We start from the raw sequence: 25,496 nt of genomic DNA on the forward strand, positions 1-25,496 counted from the left end.
TTCTTGAATTGGACTTGGCAACCCTAACAAGCTCTGTGATAACTATGACTGACCCATGGCCATTCCAGCAGGTGCAAGTGGAGGAGTGGGAAATCAAACCCGGTTCTCCCAGATAAGAGGCTGCACACTTAACCACTACACCAAACTTGCTCTCAAACAGAAAACAGAACCTGCCAGTAAGGGGTCTGGCAGCCAGGGAGCCCTGAGGGTTTACACTCCCTCTCTCTCATGACCCAGTGAAGTTGCCCTACTGGGAACTACACAAGAAAAAATCCCTCTCACTTAGAGGCTTCATCTCTCATTCACACATACCACAGAAATCCTCCCAGATCCTAGCTTCTGTGCTTCAGCTCTAATAGACAGAGCTCAAGGGGTGATCAGACCCTTCTTCTCTCCCAAGGAGAGGCAATCAGAATTCCCAGACAGTTAATACTCACAATCCTGAAGATCTTTCAATTCCCTGCACACGTCGGTTCAACCAGGCACAGGATCTTGGTTGGCTGGCCAGGCACCTTCCTCCACCGGGGTGGAGAGAGCTGGACTCGATCAAAAATGTGATCGTGGCGCCTAGTCCACACTTCCCGTCACGAGGGTGGAAGGCAGACGGTTATGCAGCCACCCCAAGGGGAAGGAAAAAGCCTTACCCTGTTATTTCCAGGCTAATAGCACCAAAATGAAGCAGAGAAATAACGAGGTCTGCAGTCATCACTGTGTTGAAACGAATTTTACTTTGATATCAAGGCAGAACTTAGCCAGCCATAGGCCCAATATGACTAAGTTAAAGTTATTCTCATTCAGACTGTTTTTATTCACACCCCAAAACAAGCAGGCAGGCCCCCAAGCTTATCTAACTCAACATCCCCCACCCCCTTGCTCTCTTTCTACCTTCTGTCTCCATGCATTATCAGCTCTTGCAAGAAGCTTCTCTGAGGCCTCTTTGTTATCTACTTTACAACCTTAAATCCACACCCACTTGAGGCCGTGTGCTTCTAACATTGCATCAGACATTCTCCTTTTGAAGGCATAAGCATGATTTTATTCATTATTATAGGGGTATTCATTAATTATTCAGGGGTTCCCCTTCAGTACCTTAGACCAAATAATAGGCGTGAGGACCAGGCAGAGTGAACAACAACAAAAAGGTTTATTTTAAAGTCAGCGCAATATAAACAACCAAGGTGCAGAAAACAGTAAAGGGTGAAGGGAAAATAAACAAAAGTCCTAACACATCCTAACTTACAGTCTCTAAACTACTAACCAGCACTCACCCCTTGCCTTGGATGAAGGACCTTTCCCCTGCTCAAGCTCTTCAGGCACAGCCTACCTCCAGCTCAGCCTCCCAGGGAAAGAACACCTCCTTCCTGGGCCTAGCCCCCACATTCTCCTCCCAGGCCCCACCCCTCTCTGAGCCCACCTCCCTCCAAACCCCCCGCCACCCAATCAGAGGGACAGAGGGGACCCTGGGAGATGCAGGCCCCTCCCAGCAACTCCAAAGCAGGCCTCCCTGGGGCCTGCAGGCCTTGCTAGGCCCAGGATCATGACACAGTGCAACAAGCAGGATATGTCTAATAAGGCTTCCCACATGTTCAGGATTCTATTTAATGATACCTGGAGATAGGGTTGCCAAGTCCAATTCAAGAAATATCTGGGGACTTTGGGGGTGGAGCCAGGAGACATTAGGGGTGGAGCCAGGAGCAAGGTTGTGACAAGCATAATTGAACTCCAAAGGGAGTTCTGGCCATCACATTTAAAGGGACGGCACACCTTTTCAATTCCTTCCTTCCATAGGAAATAATGAAGGAGGGGTCACCTTTTTTGGGGCTCATAGAATTGGACCCCCTGGTCCAATCTTTTTGAAACTTGGGGGGTATTTTGGGGAGAGGCACTAGATGCTATACTGAAAATATGGTGCCTCTACCCCAAAAAACAGCCCCCCCAGAGCCCCAGATACCCATGGATCAATTCTCCATGATTTTCTATGGGAATAAATCTCCATAGGGAATAATAGAGTTCCCAGCAGACATTTCCATCCCCTCCCCCCGCTTTCTGATGACCCTGAAACAGGGGGAGAGCCTCCAAACTGGGGGATCCCCTGCCCCCACCTGGGGATTGGCAACCCTACCTGGAGAACAAAGAGAAAGGAGGAGCATGGGTTGCTCTGATGGCAAAAGATTGGCAGTGTACTGGTGTTGAATGACATAGTTTTACAAATATTTGTTTTAGAAGGTCACTGATAATGAGTAGAATTTCCCACTCAAAAATAAATGGGAGTCTTATAACACTTTAATGATTAAGAATTTTTTATTCTGAAGTAATGTTTATGGATTGCAGTGCACTTTATCAGATGCATTTCCCACCCTGTCAAATTTAGGAATTGGCCTTCCATTAACCAAATGACTTTTCTTCTTTCAGGTTGCATGATTTTTGAAAACTGCAAGTCTTGCCACAATGGCTCCTGGGGGGGAACACTAGACAACTTCTACATCAAGGGTGCCTACTGTTCAGAATGCAGGGCTGGCTGGTATGGCGGGGACTGCATGAGTGAGTATCACCAGTGGCAGCTTCACTGTTGTGGGAGGAAGGAAAATTGCATGAAAGGGGGCAGAGGAAATACTCAGTGGGTTCCAAAGAGCTGCCCTCCAAAGAGCTACAAGACCCAGACCCTGGACAATGGGCAGCAAGCATTAATTAGAAAACTGGCTGAGGCAGAGAGTTCTTAATATACATTATATTTTATTTATATTTGCATTTTATTTTTTTGTTAGCTGCTTTGGGAGCCAGCTCTTGGATGAATGGGGAAAATATGCAACTAATAGCCTGTTCCTATTGCATGACATTTCATATATAAAACAACAAAACACTTTTCTAAATTCTTCACAATGGCAAAAAGAGGATGCATATTTGTAGACTTGAATTGCACACATGCATAAATGAGTAGGGTTGCTTTTATAATTCTTGAGTTTCTGATCCAGTGTACATATTCTATTTAGATGAATTTCCTAACAAAATAGGATCACCATCCTAGAGACCCAGTACGGCATAATGGTTAAGAGTGCAGGATTAGTATCTGGGATACTCAGGTTCAAATCCCTCATGGAAGTTCACCAGGTGATCCTTGACCATTCTCTCAGCATAAGCTACCTCACAGCCTTGTGTGGATAAAATGCAGAAGAGAATAATGTAAATTGCTTTGGGTCTCCATTGTGGAAAAAGGTGGGGTATAAATGAGTAAAATAAAATAAAATTTTAGCTGATCCCTAGACTAGATATTAGTACCCTGATGGAAATGGCAGCTTTGGAAGGTGGACTAAATGGCTTCACTTCCAGAGCAAAGAGTTTTGGCCCCTTAGCTGAATGACCTTGCTGCTTCCTTGGTGTAGGGGGGAAACCACTTCTTCCCTTCCCCCCCCCCCCCCCATCACAGGTGAGCTGCCACAACCTCCTCCCAGATGGTAGGAGGGACTTGCTGCAGGCTGCCCACTAACAACAGAGCACTGCTGGAGCTGCTGCTTCCCATGGCTGACTTTGATGCTGCAGACAGGTGGGAACTGGGCTGGTTTTTGGTGCCCTTCCACCTCTGGCATTTTAGTAGGGTCGCCAACCTCCAGGTGAGGCTGGAGATCTCCCATAATTACAATTAATCTCCAGACTTTATAAATCACTTATTTATTTAAAACATTTTCTCTTGGAGGTAACAGCTGCTTTGGAAGGTAGACTGCATGGCATTATACCCTACCAAGGTCCCTCCCCTCCCTGAATTCCACTCTCCCAGGCTTCAGTCTCAAATCTCCAGGTTTTTCCAAACCCAGAGCTAGAAACCCTATACTTTACAGAGTGTCGAACTCATTTGTTATGAGGGCCAGATCTGACATAAATGAGACCTTGTCGGGACAGGCCAAATTGGACCAGGCTGTGTTTGTACCTATTTAAGATTAGGTAGCAGAGATATAAATTTTATAAAGGATGCAGGCAAACACAATTAAAGTTTTTTTTTTTTAAACCCCTCAAAATAAACATGCTTAAAAGCATTTGCTGGTCTTAAATGTGCTTTTTTTGCATCTCTCCCATGGGATCCAGGGAACTGGGCAAGGAAGCTCCAGCTCTTTCCTTCCTTCCCCCGGGAACAAGGAGAGGGAGGAGCCTCAGCCAATAGAAGGAAGAGAGGCTTGACTCAGTAGTTCTGCCCTTCCCAATCATTGTTTCTCAAGCCTGAATTGGCAACTCTGCAAGGAGACCATCCTGCCTGGGAACTCCTTGTATGCCTTGGAGATGGCCTGCTAAATTCTGGTTTGAGGGCAGAGCAGTTGAGTTGATGAGGCAAAGAGATATTGCTTGTTACAAAACACCCTTGTTTAACTCAACAGTATCTCTCATTTTCAAGCATTGTGACTGAATTTCAAACCCGCTGAACTGTAATCTTTATGACATAAGAGTGCTTCTCCACTGACCAGAAAGGTCACACAGGAAGGACTTGTTTCTATTACAATCTCTGACATCAATGTTATTACTTCTGGATGCTCATTCCAGAGTCTTGGAGCCTTACCAGATACTATAGACAGTGTGTTGAACTTTCACTGTATAATCCAGACATCATCACTCAAACAAGCATTTCTATTGTGGGAACTGCAGTTTCATAGTTGTCAAATTGCAGCCCTTTTGCTGAGAATCTAGGTGGCTTCAGACATTGTTTTGAATTGGCAAGGGAGAAAGCATGAGCGAATAACGCTTCCTCTGTCATTTCTGAGGAGAGACATTTCTGTGGGGAGACCTGCACAATTTAGAGCTCACCTTTTATTACAGGGGAATGTATACATTTCTTCTCCTTTGCATGAAACTCAGAAAAAGTTTCTTTTCTCAGTGGACCATCTGAATCCACTCACAGATTTCTGCACCAATATGTGGGCCAGCAGGAAAACAGGATGATTCCACGGTGTTCATCTTGAATACATAATATGCTTGCTATCTGTAAAACCATACCACTGCTAATTTCTTAGTGTTTCAGAAAGCTTTTACCATTTGTGCCTCCCCACCACTTTCTTCAGAGGCTCTGTGCATTTAAATGCATGTTACCTATAATATGGGGGGAAACCCAGCTGGTCCTCACACCACTATCCTATAGCTAAGCTATCTGTGAATTGAGGATTAGGGATCTTGCTTAATGTTTGCAGAGGAGGAGGGAGGAGGAGGAAGAGGAGGAGGAGACTGGATTTACAGTCTCCTTCCCTGTGCTTTCTCCACAACAGACACCCTGTGAGGTAGGTGGGGCTGAGAGAGCTCTGAGAGAACTGCTCTTGAGAGAACACCTCTGCAGGAACTTGTGACTGACTGAAGGTTACCCAGCAACCGCATGTGGAGGAGGAGTGGGGAATCAAACTGGTTCTCCCCAATTAGAGTCTGCACACTTCACCACTTCACCAAACTGGCCCTAAGAGAAAGTAGTGTTGTGCTACCGTGGAACAAAGACCATCTAAAGTCCTAGATTTCTCCTATTCATTCTACAATAGCTGCTATGGCAATATCTTCTATTAGGTAGAGTTGCCAGGCCTCCCTCTATGTTATTTATATGGTTTTACCATAAAATTTCTGGAAATTCCCAGAACTACCTGTTGTACTGATGAAGGGACATTAGCGGCATCACATGCCTCTTCATGTCCCCACCCCCACCTCTCCACCCTACTAGTAGCCTGGAATCGATCAGTGATGTAATAACAGTAAAATAGCTGTATTTATTAAAGCAAAATGTATAAACAACTGAACAGGCCACAACCAGGCTCAACTGCTCTGATTCTTCCCAAGCACTAGTCATGAGACATGACATTCTTCTTCCTAGAGAGGCTCTGGGGAAAAGTCTTAAAGTGAGAGCACCAATATTACAGTTAGTCTAAGGACTTGACAGATTATGGCAGCATCTAATTTTGGCTATTGTGCTCTGACCCGGATAGCCCAGGCAAACCTAATCTTGGAAGCTAAGCAGGACAACTTTTGGCAAATACTTGGATGGGAGACCTTGGAATACCAGAGCCAGAAGGCAGGAGCAGGCTTTATTTAGCCACTTCTCTGAATATCCTCCATGCCTTCAGTAGGGGTCAGTCTCCAGAGGTCACCATGATTTTCAGGTGCGTAGGTGCACTCACACATGCACACGCAGAAACATTACAAAAATGCAAAAAAGAAAATGGCTATTGCTATCCCCTTTCTATTTCCATTCCCTAAATTTCTTGTACAATTTTTTGCATGTTAAAATTTCTTGGTGTCCCTTATGACTGGACAACAGAGTCCAATCTTGAACAGATGTGAGCCGGATGATACACTAAAATACCAGACCCCAAGATAGAGAGTTATAGAGCGCACAAAAGAACCCACATTCTTCACAACTTGAATTTAGAATTTATTGCAGTACACCAATCTCTCCAGTAGGTGGTGCTCAGAAGTATTTCCCTGTGAAGATGAAAAAAACAACCCATTTTTTTTAAAAAAAGTTTAATTCCTGACATTGTTTTGTTTATAGGAAATCATAGCATTATAATTAAATATATAAAGCACCAAATGTGCACCAAAAAAATCACACCTTCATTTTGGGACTTTCATGAAGGATGCCACGACTGTAGAATGGTTGGTGTGTTGTCCATGGCCACACCATTGTCTGTTCTGGGTGGTGCAGGTTGTAAAGAAGGGAGGAAGGAGTGCTTTGAACATAGCATTTTATTTTGAACTGAAATAGAGTCATATGAAGCATCATAATGTTTAGATTGCTATGTATATTATATTGTATTCATACCACCTTGAACCACAAGATATAAATGTTAAATACTGCTTATATGGCAAAAGACATTGAAATGCTAGTAAGAATGGGCACCAGGAGGAAAATCAGTTTATTCCCCATTCCAATTAAGCCAGATGATTTAGTCAAAAGCCGGTTTTGTCCCACTGACTTCAATGAAAACCAGCTAAAATCCCAGCCTTCTATCTCAATCTGGCTGGAATCCAATCTGTATATCACTCTTTTTTATATCTGCTTTTGCTCACTGCATTTTGAGCCTTTTGATTTTAGATGCTGGGAAGGTGTGTGAAGAATCATACTTTTAGTCTTTCATTTAGTTTACTTGTGACTTGTTTGGTTTCTTATATCCCACTTTTCTGCCCTGCTAATGGCACACAAGATGACTCACAACATAATTGAAATTAATCTTTTTTACAATTAGAACATTTGTTTTTTCCTTTGTCTGTTAGAATTCTGCAGGTTATTTTCCTCTTTTGGCATGACCTCTTCGGGTTTCCAGGATTTAACAACCTCTGTGAAAAAGACAGAGTTGCTAAAGTGGCTAAGTAAAGGTTTAATGTGTCCTGCTTAGATACCATCTTGCCAGTGGGGCCTTGACAGTTACTAATAGCAGCCAGACACAACAATTAGGCCAGTGGAACTTTTCCTGGCATGAAAAGTAGTAGAAAAAACACTTTATTTGGGGTGTTAATAAAATGAAGAATAGATCAGAATAGTGCACGGGTGGCCAACAGTAGCTCTCCAGATGTTTTTTGCCTACAACTGCCATCAGTCCCAGCCAGCATGGCCAATGGCTGGGGCTGATGGGAGTTGTAGGCAAAAAACATATGGAGAGCTACTGTTGGCCACCCCTGGTATAGTGGGTCTTTAATGGAAAGACCTTAGCCAGGTGATTCCACAATTGCCTGAAATGAAACCTGAACAGAGACTGTTATCGGCTAGATTGTGCCTGGGCCTACAGAAGCGGGAAGGTTCACAAAACCTTTGAGGAGAAAAAATATTATTCACTTGCTCATCTGAAATATGTATATACATAGGATTGCAAGCTCCAGGTTGGGAAATACCTGGAGCATTGAGGGGTGGAGCCAGAGGAGGGCAGGGTTTGGGGAGGGGAGGAACTTCAGTGGCTTATAGTACTATAGAGTCCACCTTCCAAAGTGGCCATTTTCTCCAGGTGAACTGATCTCTTTCACCTGGAGATCAGTTGTAATCATGGAAGATCTCCAGCTACCTCCTGCAACTTCCAGCAACTCTCTAGAGAAAAAAAAGAAGCCTTATTCCTTTAACAGAAGCTTAATGAGATGTTATTTAGTTCCATGTTTGGACACTCTTATCTGCTGGACCACTGTTCCCCTTATGCTTCACTACAACAGCTTCAGTCATCTGAGCAGGGCCTTCTGCAGATGCCCCCCTGACAATAGGCAAGATCAACAACTGCCTGCCCATATATGTGAATTCTCTGCAGAGGTCTCCACCTGGTGGAATGGCCTGCCTGATGAGGCCAGGAAGGCTACAATTTGTTTGGAATTTTGCAAAGGATGCAGAGCTGAATTATTCGTGAGGGCGTTTTCACAAAGGCAATAGGGCTTTATAGTAATGTGATGTTTTAAGGAGACATTGTGGACTATGCAATAGTGCAGGAGTGGGCAAACTGTGACTCGGAGCCATATGTGCCTCTTTCACACATATTGTGTGGCTGTTGATGCTCCCACTGCCCCATTGGCTGGCTTGGAAAAGGAGTTTCTCTCTTTAAATTACTTCGCCAAGTCAGCTGGCGGCTTGGAGAATGCATTTAAAGTTAAAGTTGCTTTCTTTCTACCTCTACTTCTCTCCCAATCTATTTCCCTTCCTTCCTTCCTTCCTTCCTTCCTTCCTTCCTTCCTTCCTTCCTTCCTTCCTTCCTTCCTTCCTTCCTTCCTTCCTTCCTTCCTACCAACCAACCAACCAACCAACCAACCAACCAACCAACCAACATCTTATGTTCATGACTTTCAGCTCTCAAACATTTGGTTTATTCTGTGTGGCTGCTACATTAAGCAAGTTTAGCCACCTCTGCAATAGTGTTAACATATATTATCTATTGCTGTATGAATTGCCCTGTTATGAAGTGCCTAGTGGTATTGCTTGCTCAGCATCATTTTCTGTTATACTGATTTGCTAGAGGAACTCCACACAGAGATATGTGGAACTGTGTTTAGAGGACATCTCAGGACTTGAAGTAATTCTAAGAAAAGAGTGGCACCAGTGTAAACACTTAGTGCAGATTACATCCATTGAAATAGCCCAGTTACTGTTCTTTCTCTAAATTGTTGGCCTTAAATAAGAATTTTTATGCAGCCCAGAAAAGTTTTGCCTTCTTTTTGGACACAAAAGGAACAGTGATGCTGACCATCTTCCAAATTGATTCTTTTCTTTCTTCTCCCCCCTCCTCCAGGATTAGCGTTTGTAGTGTAAATTATTCTTGAGAACTTTCCAGCTGTCTTTCTCTTTGTGTGTAAAAGATAAAAGATTCTTTTAATTGGAAAATGGCAGAGCTGGTTGCCTGATAACTTCCTTAGAAGGGTGTTAGAGAATTACATAAACCTCCCATGGTTGAACTAAAGATAGGAGAAATGAAGACCACATCTGACCATCAACATGCTTCATGAAAAATTGGAGGCAAATATGAGCCTGGTCTCTTGGAGGCCCCCTTTGAATGGCACTCTCTTTAGCCTTTGGACCAACTGCCTTGTTGGCCAGTCCTATTTCCTTGGCAAGAATGTTACAAAAGTTCAGACTGTACTGTTCTCCAGAGAAAGGTGCATTCAGTATTCTCTGCACGCCACCATCTCTTTGCACTAGTTCTTTCTCATCCAAAGCAAAAGCAACAAAGGAGACTCAAAAGCCCCCTTGTAACGAAAGGGGAATGTTCTCTGAGGTGATTCAAGGACCTTGTCAAGCCTTCTGAAGGTTTCCTGCAGCTTTGTCTCAGGTTGTTTTGAGGTAGAAGCCAGAAACAGTGCTAGGTTTCTCTCTCTAGTGTGGGAAGCCACATTATCATGTACACTGCAGCGGATCCTGGCAGCCATGAGGGCAAAGTAATTAATTCTCTAGCCTTTCACGTCAGGAGGAACCAACAAGCCCCCATGTGGAATGAAACACTCATGATGGGCTCTTGGGAGCTTGTTTTCTGTTTCATGAGAGTGCACTTAATTGAGGGTAATTGAGGGTAAACTGCCAAAGGGGATGGTATTAGAAAGGAAAAATCTTAACACTGTAGTGTCTTATGATAAACAGGACACAGTTTTGCAAGTTCTTGTATGTGGGACATTGTAGTGCATAGGCAGAAACTAAAGGCCACCCCTACACGTAGGGACAAACTAGCTACCGCTAGAGAGCCTGCCTACAAACAGCTTGTCCCACAGCCTTGAAAACTGGATAGCGTGTGCCTTGAGGGGGTTTGGGGCTTGGTCTAAGCCGGTGTTGCTGCTGTTTTTATAGTATTTTTATCTTTGCCTTCCTCCAAGGAGCACCAGGCAGTATAATTAGATTCTCCCTTTCTGCATTTGATACTTACATCAGTCCTGTGAGGTGGGTTAGGATGAGAAAGGAAGTGACTGCCCTAAGATCACCAAGGAAGTTTCAGTGCAGAAGGGGGCAGGGGAGGGAAGGCTTTGAACCTGAGTCTTTCTATTACAATACTTTGACTGCTTCACCACACAGCCAAGTCTCTTTATTCTAATATGTACCAATGTTGGAGGACTGATTCAGCACACGCTCAGTAAATTATGTGCACCCAGCTCTGGTTGAGATAGCAAGTTCTAATGTCAATGTCTCAAAAGGTTCTTATGCTCAGCCCTCACTGAAATAAATGGAAGCTGTGTAGGTATGTGTAATAATTTTGCCTACAAGCACTAAAATGGTGACCTGAGTAATGGGCAATATGAGAAACACAACATCTGACTCATTGCAATGTCCACTAGCCATGGAGCCAGTCAGGGTGCCTGATATCTCTCAAGTCCCCTCCCCCCCAAACTTGGGATTTTAAACTTGCCTTATATAGGTGAGTATATTTTCTTATGGACCCTAATGGACTTCTTCTCCCCACCCCCCTCTTTCAGGATGCGGGCAGGTTCTTCAGGCATCAAAGGGGCAAATTTTGTTGGAGAGCTATCCCCTGAATGCTCACTGTGAATGGACTATACATGCCAAGGCTGACTATATTGTGGAGTTAAGGTTAGTGGAAAAGACATTTTAGTAGATTAAATTTTTGTTTTCTTGCATGTCATGTGGCATCTTATATATATATCATTTCCTTATGGTGGTGGCCAAATGGAGCTCTCCCACTGGCTTCAGGGTGCATTCCATGCACTCCACAAACCATTGGCCTATCATGTCTCAGTCAGCGTCTCTGGCTTCCCATTGGTTGACTCCCCTGACCTTGCCTATTGCAGGTCTGGGAATGTTGAACAAACCACCAAAGCACTTACCTCAGAGACAGACACATCTCCAATGCTTCTCTGTTTCCTCTCTGTCAACTGGCCACAGAAAGGGCTGCCACTCTACCGTGGATTCAATGGTCATCTATGGCCCCCATGCAGCCTCCAAAAGCCCCTGAAATATTATATTATATTATATTATATTATATTATATTATATTATATTATATTATATTATATTATATTATATTATATTATATTATATTATATTATATTATATTATATTATATTATATTATATTATATTATATTATATTATATTATATTTAACAATAAATCAGGTACAGGAGATTGTGACCGCTCTGAGACTCTGATTCAGAGTATAGGGCAGGATATAAATTCAATATAATAATAATCATCTTCTTCTATTATTTAGTTTCCAGTCATTACATTGGGGGGAAATAGTCAGGGAGTCGCTGCCACCACTGTAATGCGACTAGGCAGTAAGGCCTGGCCCTGCTGAGAGCATTTCCTCAGAGGCCAAGGCAGCCGCCTCTTTCCTGTCAGTCCCTTCCTCCCTTCTCCCCACAGCCTTGCCCTAGGACAGACAAGGATTGGGCCACTGGGGAAGCTGATAAGCAGAGGCTATTGCTAGGCAACCATGGTTGCCTCTGTCAGTAAAGGTTGAGGCCTCAGGTGAATATAGTGTCACAGAGTCCATCCTCCAAAGCAGTTATTTTTTCCAGGATGGGAAAAGATGTCTGGAGTTAAATTGTGATCCCAGGAGATCTTCAGGCTCCACCTGGAGGTTGGCTACCTTAGAGCTGGCACCACCTCCCCTCCCCCAGGTGACTTGATGCCATCTGACTGGCATGACTTAACTAAGCCTGGCTGGTTGTTTCCATTCAGCAGCAGTCCCCCTATGATAGCCAGTGTGACTTAGCAGTTGCCAGCTCCAGGTTGGCAAATTCCTGGAATTTTGAGGGGTGCAGCCTGGAGAGGGTAGGGTTTGAGGAGGGGTGGGACCTCAAACAGGAACAATGCCATAGGCTCCACCCTCCTAACCAGCCATTTCATCCTGGGGAGCCCCTGCTGCCAATCACCAGGTAAGGCTGGAGATCACTCAGAATTACAACTGATCTCCAGATGGCAGAGATCAGCTCCTCTTGAGGTGGTGGTGGGGAAGTTAATGCCTTCATTTGAGTGGGTGGGAGACATCAAGTGGGGGGGGGCATTCACCCAGAGCTTCTTTCTAGAGTGTTATATTTTTCTTCACAACAGTCCTTATTCCTAATAGTTAATAACTTCCATCCTGGGTGCAAAGAAATTTCTTGTTTTCCTTAATATGAATCTGCATATATACTAGATCTAAAAGTTATTTTTTTGTAGTATATTAAAACATGTAAAAATGATGTCTTGGAAATAGTCAGAAGGAACTGTGGGTAGCTGTATCAAAGGCTGAATTCCTGCTGATCAGCTGTTTAAGAAGTAAAGCAGGGAACTGGATTCTAGCCACATCCACTCTCATTTCTTCAGTATTCTGCAGCATTTTCCAGATTGCCTTAATGTTCCATTTTCATTCCCCATTGTTACCATTTTTCTTTCTTGTATCCAGACAACTTCATTAATATCCCTGTGCTGTCCTGGTCTTTTCTCGCCCCCCCCTCCCTAAACTAGTTTTTCCCATACTCCCCCCCCCCCCCCGCCTTGCAGAATGAATTTGTAAGATAGCCCAGTGCCCAGAATCTGAAACATTTTTTCCACCTCGTGGATTGCCACCTAAAACCCATCCAGAAAGAGCAGATTTGGGTGTCAAACTTTTAATATTCCACCTCCACTTTTAATATTCCACCTAATATTCCACCTCCACTGAAACAGTCAGTCCCATTGGAGGGCCTGACACAAGCTACTGCAGTTCTGCTTATACAGCATCAGTCATCAAGGTGATCTTGATGTACTGAGACCAGTGGGGCTACCATTGTAAGGGGATCATCCTCTGCCAACGTGTTCTGGGGCAGTCTTGGGCGATGCTGACAGCTTCATCAACACCACTTAAATCCAAAGTAAGGCCCAGAGAAGGGAACCAGAGCATAGAGGGGGCTTTAATTGAGCCTTTCCCCCAAGGAAGAGCACAGGCACTGGAGACCAAGGCAGGCTCACCCTGGAAGCACATTGGTGTGTGATGGGTGGGGAATGTACTTTAACGAGGATTGCATAACCGCCCCCCCCCCAGGCTGTTGAAATGCTGCAATGCTTCAGTGCATGCACAAAACCTCTCTGGAAACTCAGTCCTCACAGTGAATGTGAACAGATGGAACTGTTACAGGGGTAAATGGGGTGGGGGGGATGCATGTGTGAACTGATCACACCAATAGTGAAATAATTGGAACCACCATGACACCCACAAAAATCTTAAAGGTGGCTGCAGTCTAGAAAATGCATACTCAACAGGAATCTGGCTTTTTCAATGAGGCTATTTGTGCACACCAGTTAGTACGTACATTTCTCTTAATTTGATTATGCCCTTTATTTCCTTCTCCGTAATAGTTTTTTCAGATGAGATGCCCATTTGCACGGTTCTTACCAGTCCCTTCCTATCCTCATGTTTTTCCCCTCCATATATTTATAAATTGTTTGCATGATATTGTTCTATTACCCAATTGCTAATTATGCCACTAGCTTCAGTACATAATGGGTTGTACCATTTGTGTGAAAGGCCACTTTCTTCTTCATGGACTTGCCAATGTACCAAGATCATCAAGTGAGGTTCTTCTCTGGGTTCTACAATTATCTGAAGTTAGGTGGGTGGCTACTAAAGACAGGACCATTTGGGGCATGACACCCTAGCTGTGGAATACTCACCTGAGATATTCACCTTATGTCTACTCTATTATGCAAGGCAAGGATTGTTTTATTGGAGGGGTGGCTAAACTTGTTTAATATAAGAGCCACACAGAATAAACATCAGATGTTTGAGAGCTACAAGACATGAACAAATATTACATGTGTTTGTTAAAATTTATAATACTTTCTTTGCACAGGATAAAATACATATGTATGCAGTTTACAACATAACTATGCTAGAAGGAGATTTTTAAAAAACAAAAGCTGGGAATAATAGTCCCCATAAGACCAACATAGGGAATTATTTATCGACACCTCTCTCTCTCTCTCTCGGCTTGGCTTCGCGAACGAAGATTTAAGAAGGGTGGAGGAAGTATCGACACCAGTGAGAGAAGGAAAACATGCATGTACTATATGAATCACTGACCACCATTTGCATCATTCTGCATTGCTCTTTGCCTTGACACCAAAGTTAGTAAATATAGCTCCTACAAGAGTTATGAAACTAAGGGGGAACTCTGCACTGCCCTTTTTAATTCCATCCCTCCTTCCAGTGGCTCCCTTAGCTCTTGCACTCCCTTTCCCCACTAGGTCTTTGGGCAACCTCTGCAGTGGAGAAGAACTTGCAAGCCTGCCTATCTCCCCTTCCTTCCCTGCTTTACACATGGTGGAAATAATTGCCTACCTATGGGTCAGTGTTCAGAGGCTGACTGAGGTGCTGATGCTAAGTACGCTCACTTGAGAGTAAGCCGAAGTAAGATCCTTCTCAACCTCTGGGAGTTGCACAATATGTGGGAAAGAGCTCCCAAGCTGCAGTTTGGCCCCCCTGGCCCCCATTTTATTGTCTTTTTAAAAAATCACAGACACCAGTTTAACAAACTTTGCAACTCATCAGTCACTGCTGCTATGTTTAATTTGGGTTTATCTGTTTTACTTTGTTTCAATTTGTAAGTACTTTAGTGGGGTATATATTTCTTTAATAAATACACTTGCAGGATTCTCAAACTATACCAGGAAGCCTAGCAGGTGACACATTCAAACAAAGTTGATAGCTTTTCATCAATATTTCATCAGCTTTGGAGACCAAAGTAGAAGCTTATGCTGTGAGCAGAGTCATATTTTTTTCCATACATCTAATGACACCTTTAATATTTCATCATAGAAGAAGGGAGAGTCCACAGGAGAAAAGAAACTTGGATGTTCCCATGGAGTTTCTGACTCTTTATTTGAACTATCCATTTCATTTGTGGCTGTGAATTGTGACTATGGTGACCACCTTTGGTTTCTGTAACTCTTTAAAGCTCATGGAGGAAAGAACAGATTCCATTTGGTTATCATTGGACAAGGTGACAACACCCACTGTACGATTTGTGAGCCCAAGTATGTTGGCATCATGTGTAAAGCAGCCTCTTGGGGGTTGTACCGAGGGCTGCACCAATGTAAGGGGGAGGCTCTCGCAAAAGGTGTGAAAAAACAGAAATCTTGCCAGTGTACCTTTGACATTTGTGGAACTATAATAAAGGAGCGAGGGGAGGGGAGGTACATATGCTTCTAGAAAATGGTGAAATGCTTCTAGTCACTCACACAGGGATTCAGGGGTTGGCCTTGCAATTGGCACACTACTGGCCACTCAAACTTACACTTTTTGGGTAAAATTATTGAGAGGGCAGTAGTGCTACAGAGTTTCTGGATGACGCTTTCATTCTAGACCCCCACCAGTCTGGCTTCCACCCAGGTCATGGGATGTTGTTCAACATCTACATGCGCCCCCTTGCTCAGATTGCCCAGAGGTATGGGTTGGGTTGCCACCAGTACACTGATGACACCCAGCTCTATCTGCTGATGGACGGCTGGCGTGGCTGTGTCCCAGAAAATCTGGACCTGGCGCTACAAGCCGTGGCAGGATGGCTTAGACTGCACTGGCTGCCAATAGTATACCGGATTTGTTACAAGGTGCTGGTTATCACCTTTAAAGCCCTGTCTGGCCTAGGACCTGCCTACCTTAGGAACTGTCTCTCCCCACACATTCCCCAGAGAGTACTTAGATCTGGATCTCAAAATCTATTAGTAATCCCTGGGCCAAAGGAGGCCAAACTAAAGATCACTAGAGAGGGCCTACTTGACTGCAGCCCCATACTGGTGGAATCAACTTCCAGAGGAAGCAAGGGCTTTGCGGAACCTTGCTCAGTTCCGCAAGGCCTGTAAGACAACTCTCTTCTGGTTGGCTTTCAACTGACGCCGAGCCTGTATCGTAGGGAAATTGAAGAAATACTGTCGCCACTGAAATGATATAATATCAAAGAAATTAGCACCAAACTACTCATTGTTTTAACTATGGAATGTGTAATTTTAGAATATGTATGGATTTTAATGTCTGTTGTGGTTTTATACTGTGAGCTGCCCTGAGCCTGCTTCGGTGGGGAGGGTGGGCTATAAATCAATTCAAATAAATAAATAAAAAAAATATTCTAGTAGTAAAAGGAAACAAATGTCGATTATGCAATACTGAGGCTTTTGTATACAATATAGGCCAACAGGGCTTGATCCACAACTATCTGAAAGAAAATAATGTTTCAAAATAAACAAACAAGTCCCCCAACTTACAAGGAATCCTACGCTGTTTAGAGCAGAATACCAGTGCAGGAGAAGGCTGTTTCCACAATGTTATCTTTTTATGCCATATGCAATTCTGAGTAATTAAAGGAAAAATGTTTGATTTCACATGCTATTGCTGGCAGCCACAGATTGTGGTTGCAGCAATTATATAACTCATCAGAAGGAAACAATAGAAGTAAGGCTGATTCCAACTAGGATTTTTTTAAAAAAATCTGTTTAAATGCTAAGCCAGATTTGCATTTTTATATTGTTTTCTTTGGTGTAGCAGCTCCTCCTAAATGGGTAGTTTCATATTTTCTTCATTTGTTAACAATACTGTAGTACTCAGTTGTTTGCTCGATAATTTGAATTAATATATAATTGAACTGAGTTTTGATATGTCTGCAGAAATAGGATATTCTCTTGTATCTGTTTCAACCAAATTAGTTGAAGGAATGTTTTTTCTTACCCCCTGACCTTTCTAAAAAAAAAAAAATTCCCCATCCTGAAAAATCAGTCCTTTCAGGAGTTCTCAGAGAACTAAACACAGAAAGAAATGATTCCTAAGCCTGGCTTTGAAGAAAACCCTAGCGTGTGGCCAGTTGAAAACCAGCATGCTATAGTGGTTAAGAGTGGTGGATTCTAAGGGAGAAGTGGGTTTGATTCTCCATTCCTCCACATGCAGCCTGCTGGGTGACACTAGGCAGGTCACAGTTCTCTCAGAACTCTGAGAGCCCCACCTACCACACAAGGTGACTTTTGTGGGGAGAGGAAGGCAAGACAATTGTAAGCCGCTCTGAGAGACCTTAAGATGTAGAATGGCAGGGTATAAAACCCACACTTCTTCAGTTATCTCACAGACAGACAGAGATAGCACAGTTAAGTACTTTTTTTCTCAGCAGTTTTAACATTTGTAAATGGATTGGCTGGGATCAAAAGAGCTTATTTTCAAAAAGCATGACAGGCTGCAGAGGGAAGGGGAAGACTAGGAAGTTCCATACAAAGAGGAACATTTTATTATACTAGCATATGCAATTTCAAATGCAATATAATATGAGAGTTATTGTTCCTAATTAAAGTTTGGTTGGGTTTTATACTACATAGAGCAGAATCCGGACTAGTGTTTCTGTTGGTGCAAGGACTTTCTGCCCATGGTACATTATTTTCCCATTTCCCCCCTGCTGTAGCAGCTGGAACACAATGGGGGGGCATTTCATTCTACCATGGGGGTGGATAAGCAGGAAGATTGCACAATGGGAAAGCAGATGCCCTTTTGCCTGTTGAAAACTAGTCTGGATTCAAACCATAATTTCAAAGTTAATTTACTTAGAGTGAGGGGAAATGATGCATTTAAAAAAAAATGGATGTCACTATATCAACAAAGAACAATAGGTGTGTAGCTATGCAAAAGTATTGGAAGTCACTGGTCTAGGGTTTAACGCAGCTTTACAGGCAGTTGTGGAAGATGTGTGATAAATTTTGCCACAATTGTAAATCATAGTCAGAGGATGTAAAGAAAGAGGGATGGGACATGTACAGTTGCCTTGTAAAAAGTTATGTGTCAAAGCTGAAACCTTTTACATCAACACAACTTGGATCCACAAAAGTTATTACCTTGCTTTGTCTATGTGTCTGTTATGTCTTGAACATAAGCTGATGTACCGCATGGCGATCGCTACAGAGGCGACCCCGCGGGTCCCCAGATGTAGCTCGCCAGACGCCCCGCCCATCAAGGTCTGTGGCGGGAAGTTTGACTGACCAGGATTGGACTGGTCAGACTGGGGGGCAGTTCCGGGTAATGTATATAAGCGGGACCCGGCCCGTGTGCTCCCTCTCTTGTAATGTACCACTGAATAGAGCATGTTGCCTTCAAACCGTCTCGCAACTCAGTACATTACAGTGGTGACAAGGATGGGATGCTAGCCAGCTAACTCCCGAAGAGGACCTTCGTGGAGCTGACCGGAGACGAAGAAGGCACGCTGTCCAGGGAAACGGAAGCCCCAGCCGCCGCAGCCACCATGGCTAACCCGAGCGGAGCGACGGGTCGCCTTGAAGAGTTCAACCCCGCTAAATTGGAGAGGTGGGAGACCTACACGGAGCGGGTCGATTGCTACCTTCGAGCAAACATGATAACAGATGACAGCTGGAAAAGAGACGTGCTCCTGAGTGTCTGCGGAGAGGCCACATTCAAGATCGCCAAGGGTCTCTCGGCCCCCGCGAGACTCACAAAGAAGACGTATGAGGAGATAGTCCGACTCCTCACGGGGCACTTCTTGCCCCAGCCCTCAATCATTGCCCACCGATTCCTCTTCCACAAGAGGGACCAGGAGACGGGAGAGATGGCAGCTGAATACCTGGCCGCTCTCTGCCAAATAGCGGTGAACTGTAGCTTCGACAAGCTAGAGGAGGCCTTGAGGGACCGTTTCGCCTGGGGCCTGAGAGACGAAAGACTACAGCAGAAGCTCTTCGCAAAGAAAGAGCTCACCCTCCAGGGTGCCTTCAACGAGGCCACAGCATTTGAGAGAGCCACTAGGGTTTTCCACAACCCGAGGGCAGAAGCCGTCCACCAGGAGGAGACGGCTCAGAGCCACCCAGAGGAGGAGGAGACGCACCAGCTACGCCGCCCACCAGGGACAGGACCGAGAGCGACCCAGTGGCCACGAGCGATGGAGAAACTGACCAGCACCAAGTGCGGAAGCTGCAGGGACCCACACGAGCGTCAGGACTGCCCCTATCGCAACGTGGACTGCAGGAACTGCGGGAAAATGGGTCACATTGCGTGGGCTTGCAGGGCCAAGGCCAGCCGCAGATGCCCGTCCACCAACCAAGACTTGACCGAGGACTACTCGATCGCCTCGACCAGTTTGCAGGTAATGCCCAGCAATACCCCCGACAAGGTCAAGGTGTTGATCAGGATCGAGGGAAACCCCTGCCTGATGGAACTGGACTTGGGCTCCTCCATCTCCATAATCTCAGAGGAGTCCCTAAGAAAACTGTGCCCATGTGGCTGGCCTACGTTGCAACCGGCTGGTTTCATACTATGGGACTTCCAAAAGAACCCCGTACAGATCCTGGGATGGGCCACGGTGAGGGTGGAGTTTAAGAGCTTCAGGGGGAAACTGGATATACTGGTGGTCAAACACCAGCTCACCACACTGCTGGGCCTGGCCTGGTTTCGTCCGTTGGGAATTCAGATTGTGGGGGTGCAGAAGCTGGGGACGCAAGTGTTTGAGCATGTGTGCAGGGAATTTTTGGAGATGTTTGATGGGGCCCTAGGGTGCTACAAGGGTCCCACGCAGGGAAACCGCCGCCCCATCCACCACAGCAGCCGTGGCCCCGGCAGCCCAGTGACCGCTCCCACTCCACAAGTAATCCCAAGGAGGTCGACCAGGGAACGCAAGGCCCCCGCTTACTTGCAAGACTATGTGTCCTGAACTAAGGGGGAGGAGTGTTATGTCTTGAACATAAGTTGATGTACCGCATGGTGATCGCTACAGAGGCGACCCCGCAGGTCCCCGGATGTAGCTTGCCAGACACTCCGCCCATCAAGATCTGTGGCGGGAAGTTTGACTGACCAGGATTGGACTGGTCAGACTGGGGGGCAGTTCCGGCCCGTGTGCTCCCTCTCTTGTAATGTACCACTGAATAAAGCATGTTGCCTTCAAACCGTCTCACAACTCAGTACATTACAGTGTCACTGTCATTAATGTCACACAGGAGGATTTTCAGTGCTGAAATTCCATTTTATTTACACAACTGAATGGTTTTAGGAGAGGAGCTATTTTTTCCACTTGTCAGGAAGGAACCCGCTACAAGAAGAAGAATTGAAGAATTGCAGATTTATGCCCTGCCCTTCTCCCTGAATCAGAGACTCAGAGTGGCTTACAATCTCCTATGTCTTCTTCCCCCACAACAGACACCCTATGAGGTGGGTGGGGCTGAGAGGGCTCTCACAGAGCTGCCCTTTCAAGGACAACCTCTGCCAGAGCTATGGCTGACCCAAGGCCATTCCAGCAGGTGCAAGTGGAGGAGTGGGGAATCAAACCCGGTTCTCCCAGATAAGAATCCACACACTTAACCACTACACCAAACTGGATCTCTTCAGTAATATGTAAGCATTTTCATAACCAGATAGAACTAGAGTTACCACTGACAAAGCAAAATTTGAAATGAATTTGAGAATTCTTTCTCAGCCAAAATGAGGGATTTTGGTTTTGATTAGGCTAGCAAAACTTTCTGGGGATGGAGTGAGAGTGTGAAGGATGGTTCTACACATTGATTACAGATTTTATTTTATGTGAAAAATGAAGGAAATGTGCAAATTCCTTCTTATGAGCAACGCTTGAGAAGCTCCCATGAAAATTGAAAGTTTCAACAAACCTTGTAAAATAGTTCACACCAGGCAGGGTACACATTCTAGGATAAAATAAACAGGCCCAGGTCAAAGTTATGCAGCTGCATCTTTGCCAAATCTGAGTCAGGGAATTCCTGGAGATTTGGAGGAGGGGGGATCCTGGGGAGGGAGGAGTTTAGGGAGGGGTGGAAGCTGAGCAGGGATATGATGCCACACAGTCCACTGTTAATTCTGTCCACATAAGCAAGAGACCTTTTTGTTTTTAACAAGTTCTCATCCCAGTGCGTACACCACTGCAGATTCCAGAGTATTACTGATGATATGAATGAAACAGTTTATTGGCAAGCATTTTTGCACGACATATTATAGAAGCAGCTGCAAACAGAAAACAATCAGATGCATGATACAAGAATACATATGAAAAGGCATGGATACAAAACCATCAGTAAAGTGCAGAGGATTACAGAAAATAATATAATCAGATAAATAGGCAATTCTAAAGTATGAGTAAATAAAGCAAAACTCCAAATCAGTTCTAAACCAATAGAGGGCACACTAAATAGTGGAGAGATGAATCATAAACCATTAAACTTTGCAAATATTCTTGAAACAAAAGGTTGCAAACATGAGAGCAAACTTAATTTGTATTAGCCAATCTAAATGTTAAACCACTGATTGCCACTTAGGGTTGCCAGATCCAATGTCTGTCCTGGTGTGTGGTGGGTGGGCACTTCCCAGGAGCAGGGTGGAGTAATGCAACATGCCGATGTCACACAAAAGTGGCACCATAACATCAGGGACATTGTGCAACAACACTCATTTTTGAGCAAAACTCTATGGTAAAACTGGCATCAAACCATAGAGTTTTGCCCCCAAACCAGAGTATCATTGTGTGACATCCTTGATGTGATGATGCCATGACATTAGTGCATCAGGGACATCACACAGTGATGTCACTGTTTGGGGGCAGGTAGAAGCTCTAAAACCTGGGTATCCCCTGCCCCAAACTGGAAAATGGCAACCCTATCACTCTACCACCTTTCTGTCTTTCTAGTTTTAGACCAGTTTCCTAGCAAGCACTGTTTCATAGCTACCTGTCCAAGGATCCAGGAAAATTGAAGAAGCAGGACTCTCACTGACTGGTGAGCTTCTCAGCATTCAGACTCCTAAGTTGAAGGAGGAAGGTAGGACAGAGCACATCAGTTTGGGGTCTGGAACTACAAAACAGACCTGTCCAAACCTTAGAAAGAAAGACCTGTCCAAACCTTAGAAAGAAAACCCTTTTAAAAGTATACTTTTTCTATATGGGAAGAACAAAGCTTATAGGAATAAAGACAAAAAAAAAATAATTTTTAAGTAAAACTGCTCAAGCTAACAAGAGAATAGACTCCAGGGACTCCAAGTCCCAGAAATAGGCATCTGAAGGTAATAGAGCTGGATCCACAGGCAATTGGATCCCAAGATGCTATGCATTGTAATAGCTTGGGGAAGATGGTGTTTCCTCCTTAAGCGTGAACCCCAGTCCTGTGCAAGCTGCTTCTTTGAGCTTAGTCAGCCAAGTTAATATCAAAGTTGAATACCAGTTTCTGGGCTCCTTCAGCTGATACCACATTTTGGTTCCAAAGCTATTGGAGCAATCCCATAAAGTAGGATCAAAAATTCAGCACTCCATGCTTCTCCATGCTCCATAATATCATATAGGGTCAAGCACAACTGATGCTCTCTCATGAGAGAGAGCTCTTGTATTGCAAAAATCAAAAATCCATTTAGACAAGTTTTAGACAAGCTTTGGGCAAGTTGCCCCCCTTAACAAATGCTTCTCTCAGTACTAAGAGGTGCTTTCCCAGGATTTACAGCTACTCACAGTTAGATGATCCTCATGGAATGCACAGCAATTGCCTAGTGCTGTATCATTGAAGACTCAACAAAAGTAACAGTTTCTGATGGCAAACTTCACAGAATCAGGGTCTGAAACCCATTTTGTTTAATTCAGAGCCAAAAAAGTACCAGATTAGCATCCAGATTAATTTTTGGAGCTGCCATGTCCTCCACAGTTGCAATTCTGGAAGAATTGAAGGCCCCACCTGGAGGTTAGCAATGAGGGCTGCTGTGACAGACTCAAGAATTTAGCCTGAGAAACTGAAGACCACGCTTGCAGCGAATGGCTGAATCGTTACCTTAGCAACTGAAAAGTAACGAAATGAGGTGACTTGGCAGAGAACACCTCAGGAGTTGTTTGTTCTGCTTTGGTAGTCTTCAGTGAGAGAAGTCTTCAGAGAGAGAGTCTGAAGTGAAGACTGTGGGCTTAGGCTGGTCAGTTGTGAGATCAACTGGATAAGGAGCTGAGAACAACCAGTGGGGCTGAGTTCCTTGTAGAGACAGAGCTGTGTTTAGCTTCTGTCTGAGACAGAGAGTTTGAAGTCAGATGGGGGCAAAACCAGGCACCTTCTTTGAAGGAAACTCTCTGAGGAAGATTTTGCCAGCACATCCAGGCAGTCTCCTTGTACAAACTGAGATCACACAAACACAGTCCCTGGATTCTGGTGGTCAGCAGGGATACCCAAGAGTTGGATCAGAAAACTAGCTGGAGACTGAGACACACCAGGAGTGAGGGGCTGGTATTAGACCTCAGAGATGTGAGTCCTGGAAGTTAGTGAGTTTCTGTCTGTGAGGGAGAATTATTTGGCACCAGTCAGGAGTTCTGTATGTGTGTGTGGAAAGAGTGACTGTCAGTTTGTTATTTGATTATTTGAGTAGCCAAGCCTAGGGCTATAATAGTTGAACTGAAGAGCATTCTTAGTGCCCAGAAGGCACTGCCTGCCTGTCAGAGAATTCTGTGGAATTCTGTAGCTTGCCTGTTTGATAGTTTTAAAAATCTTCTGCCAGTGATACATATTTTTTTATATTTTACCTCAGCCTGACAAATTCTCTGTGTTTAATAAGTGAGTGATTTTTTGCCAACCATCTGCCTGCCAACTGATTTGTTGTTATTGTTTTGTTATCCAATAAATCTTTGTGTGTGTGTGTGTGTGTGTGGTTTTTGAATTCTAAATCATCTGGTGCCTATTTTTGAGAGTTTTGACAGGATTTCTGTGTGTGTCTGAGGTATTGAGGGACGGTGACTGGGGAAAAATTCACAGTGGTCGTCCTCCCAAGCAGACTCTGACCAGTCCCTCACAGCTGCCAATTTGGAAAATTGCTGGAGATTTGGGACCAAAGTCTGGGGAGGACAGTATTTAGGGAAGGAACTCAGTAAAGATGTGATGCCATACAGTCCACCCTCCAAAGCAGCCTTTTCTCCAGGGGAACTGATCCCTGTTATCTGGAGATCAGTTGAAATTCTGTGAGATCTCCAGACCCCACCTGGAGGTTGGGAACCCTTCTACTAGCTGTATAAATTACTCTTTTATCAATGGAGGCTCTTCTCTTAAGAAAATGAAGGGAGAGGAGAAGAGGGACTAATCAGATTAAAGGAGATTAGATTTAGAAAATCAATATTAATAAAAGAAATGCCACTCTTTCACCTAAATGTAATCTTCTTCTTCGCCAAAGGTTTTCCATGCTGAGTCTGGAGTTTGACTATATGTGCCAGTATGATTATGTGGAGATCCGAGATGGGGACAGTGTCGATAACAGGATAATTAAGCGTTTCTGTGGGAATGACAGGCCTCCTCCAATCCGAAGCACAGGGTCCTCACTCCATGTTCTTTTCCATTCAGATGGGTCAAAGAATTTTGATGGGTTTCATGCCATCTTTGAAGAAATTACAGGTAAATGGAATTAAATAAACATGCTTTCCCCAGCTCTATCCTTCTGATACCTTTGCTATTTTTTGTGCCAGTTTTTGTTCTGTATTGTCAACTTACAAAAATAAAAATAAAGGTAGGCATAGGGAAGCTACAAGCCCATCATTACTACCTCACCATTTTAATAAAAATACAGGAAACTTGCAGTGCAGTCCTATGCAGACTTGATGTCAGTGGACTTAGACTGAATTAACCCTGCATAGGCTTGCACTGCAAATTGGTTGACCACACTGCTTAGTCATTAGAAGACCTTACCTTTTTTTGTCATTCTTGAACCCATCTTTCATTTTATCCTCATACCAGCCAGATTTCTTCTTCATTATGTTCTCGAGGTTTAGAATACAACATTATGAAAGATGTTGCATCAGTATTTATGGAGTCTCATATCTTCTCTCCTAGGGGTCTAATGAAGAACTTTTAAAGCTTTATATGAATGCAATTTTCCTTTATAATCTTGTTTTATTCCCCAGTTCCAGGTAAGGACCCCCCCCCCCAGTTTTGGGGGCTTCTGCCCAGCTGGCTGGTGTGGGAGACCTCACCCCCAGTGACATTACCATGCAACATCCCTGATGCTCTGGCATCACGTGGAAGTGACATCATCATGTTGGGCATGTCATATGGCAGTGCTCTGATTTTTGGACAAAACTTGTTGTTTGATGGCAATTTTACCATAGAATTTTTCTCAAAAACCAGAGTGTCA

General features: G+C 44.2%; 1 protein-coding gene across 4 annotated transcripts in view; it reads left to right on the forward strand.

Annotated features, from left to right (window-relative positions):
- PAMR1 (peptidase domain containing associated with muscle regeneration 1) overlaps nucleotides 1-25,496 on the forward strand; it is a 161,166-nt gene that overhangs the window by 46,558 nt on the left and 89,112 nt on the right. For 3 of the 4 annotated variants that reach the window (XM_060262052.1, XM_060262049.1, XM_060262050.1), the window contains exons 3-5: nucleotides 2,413-2,541; nucleotides 10,882-10,996; nucleotides 24,543-24,760. In XM_060262052.1, the coding sequence (XP_060118035.1) occupies nucleotides 2,413-2,541; nucleotides 10,882-10,996; nucleotides 24,543-24,760 (462 nt within the window). The remainder of the gene's footprint in view (nucleotides 1-2,412; nucleotides 2,542-10,881; nucleotides 10,997-24,542; nucleotides 24,761-25,496) is intronic. The other variant, XM_060262051.1, reaches the window with a different exon arrangement.

This window comes from Heteronotia binoei, chromosome 21 (genome assembly GCF_032191835.1).
Source record: "Heteronotia binoei isolate CCM8104 ecotype False Entrance Well chromosome 21, APGP_CSIRO_Hbin_v1, whole genome shotgun sequence".
NCBI lineage: Eukaryota > Metazoa > Chordata > Lepidosauria > Squamata > Gekkonidae > Heteronotia > Heteronotia binoei.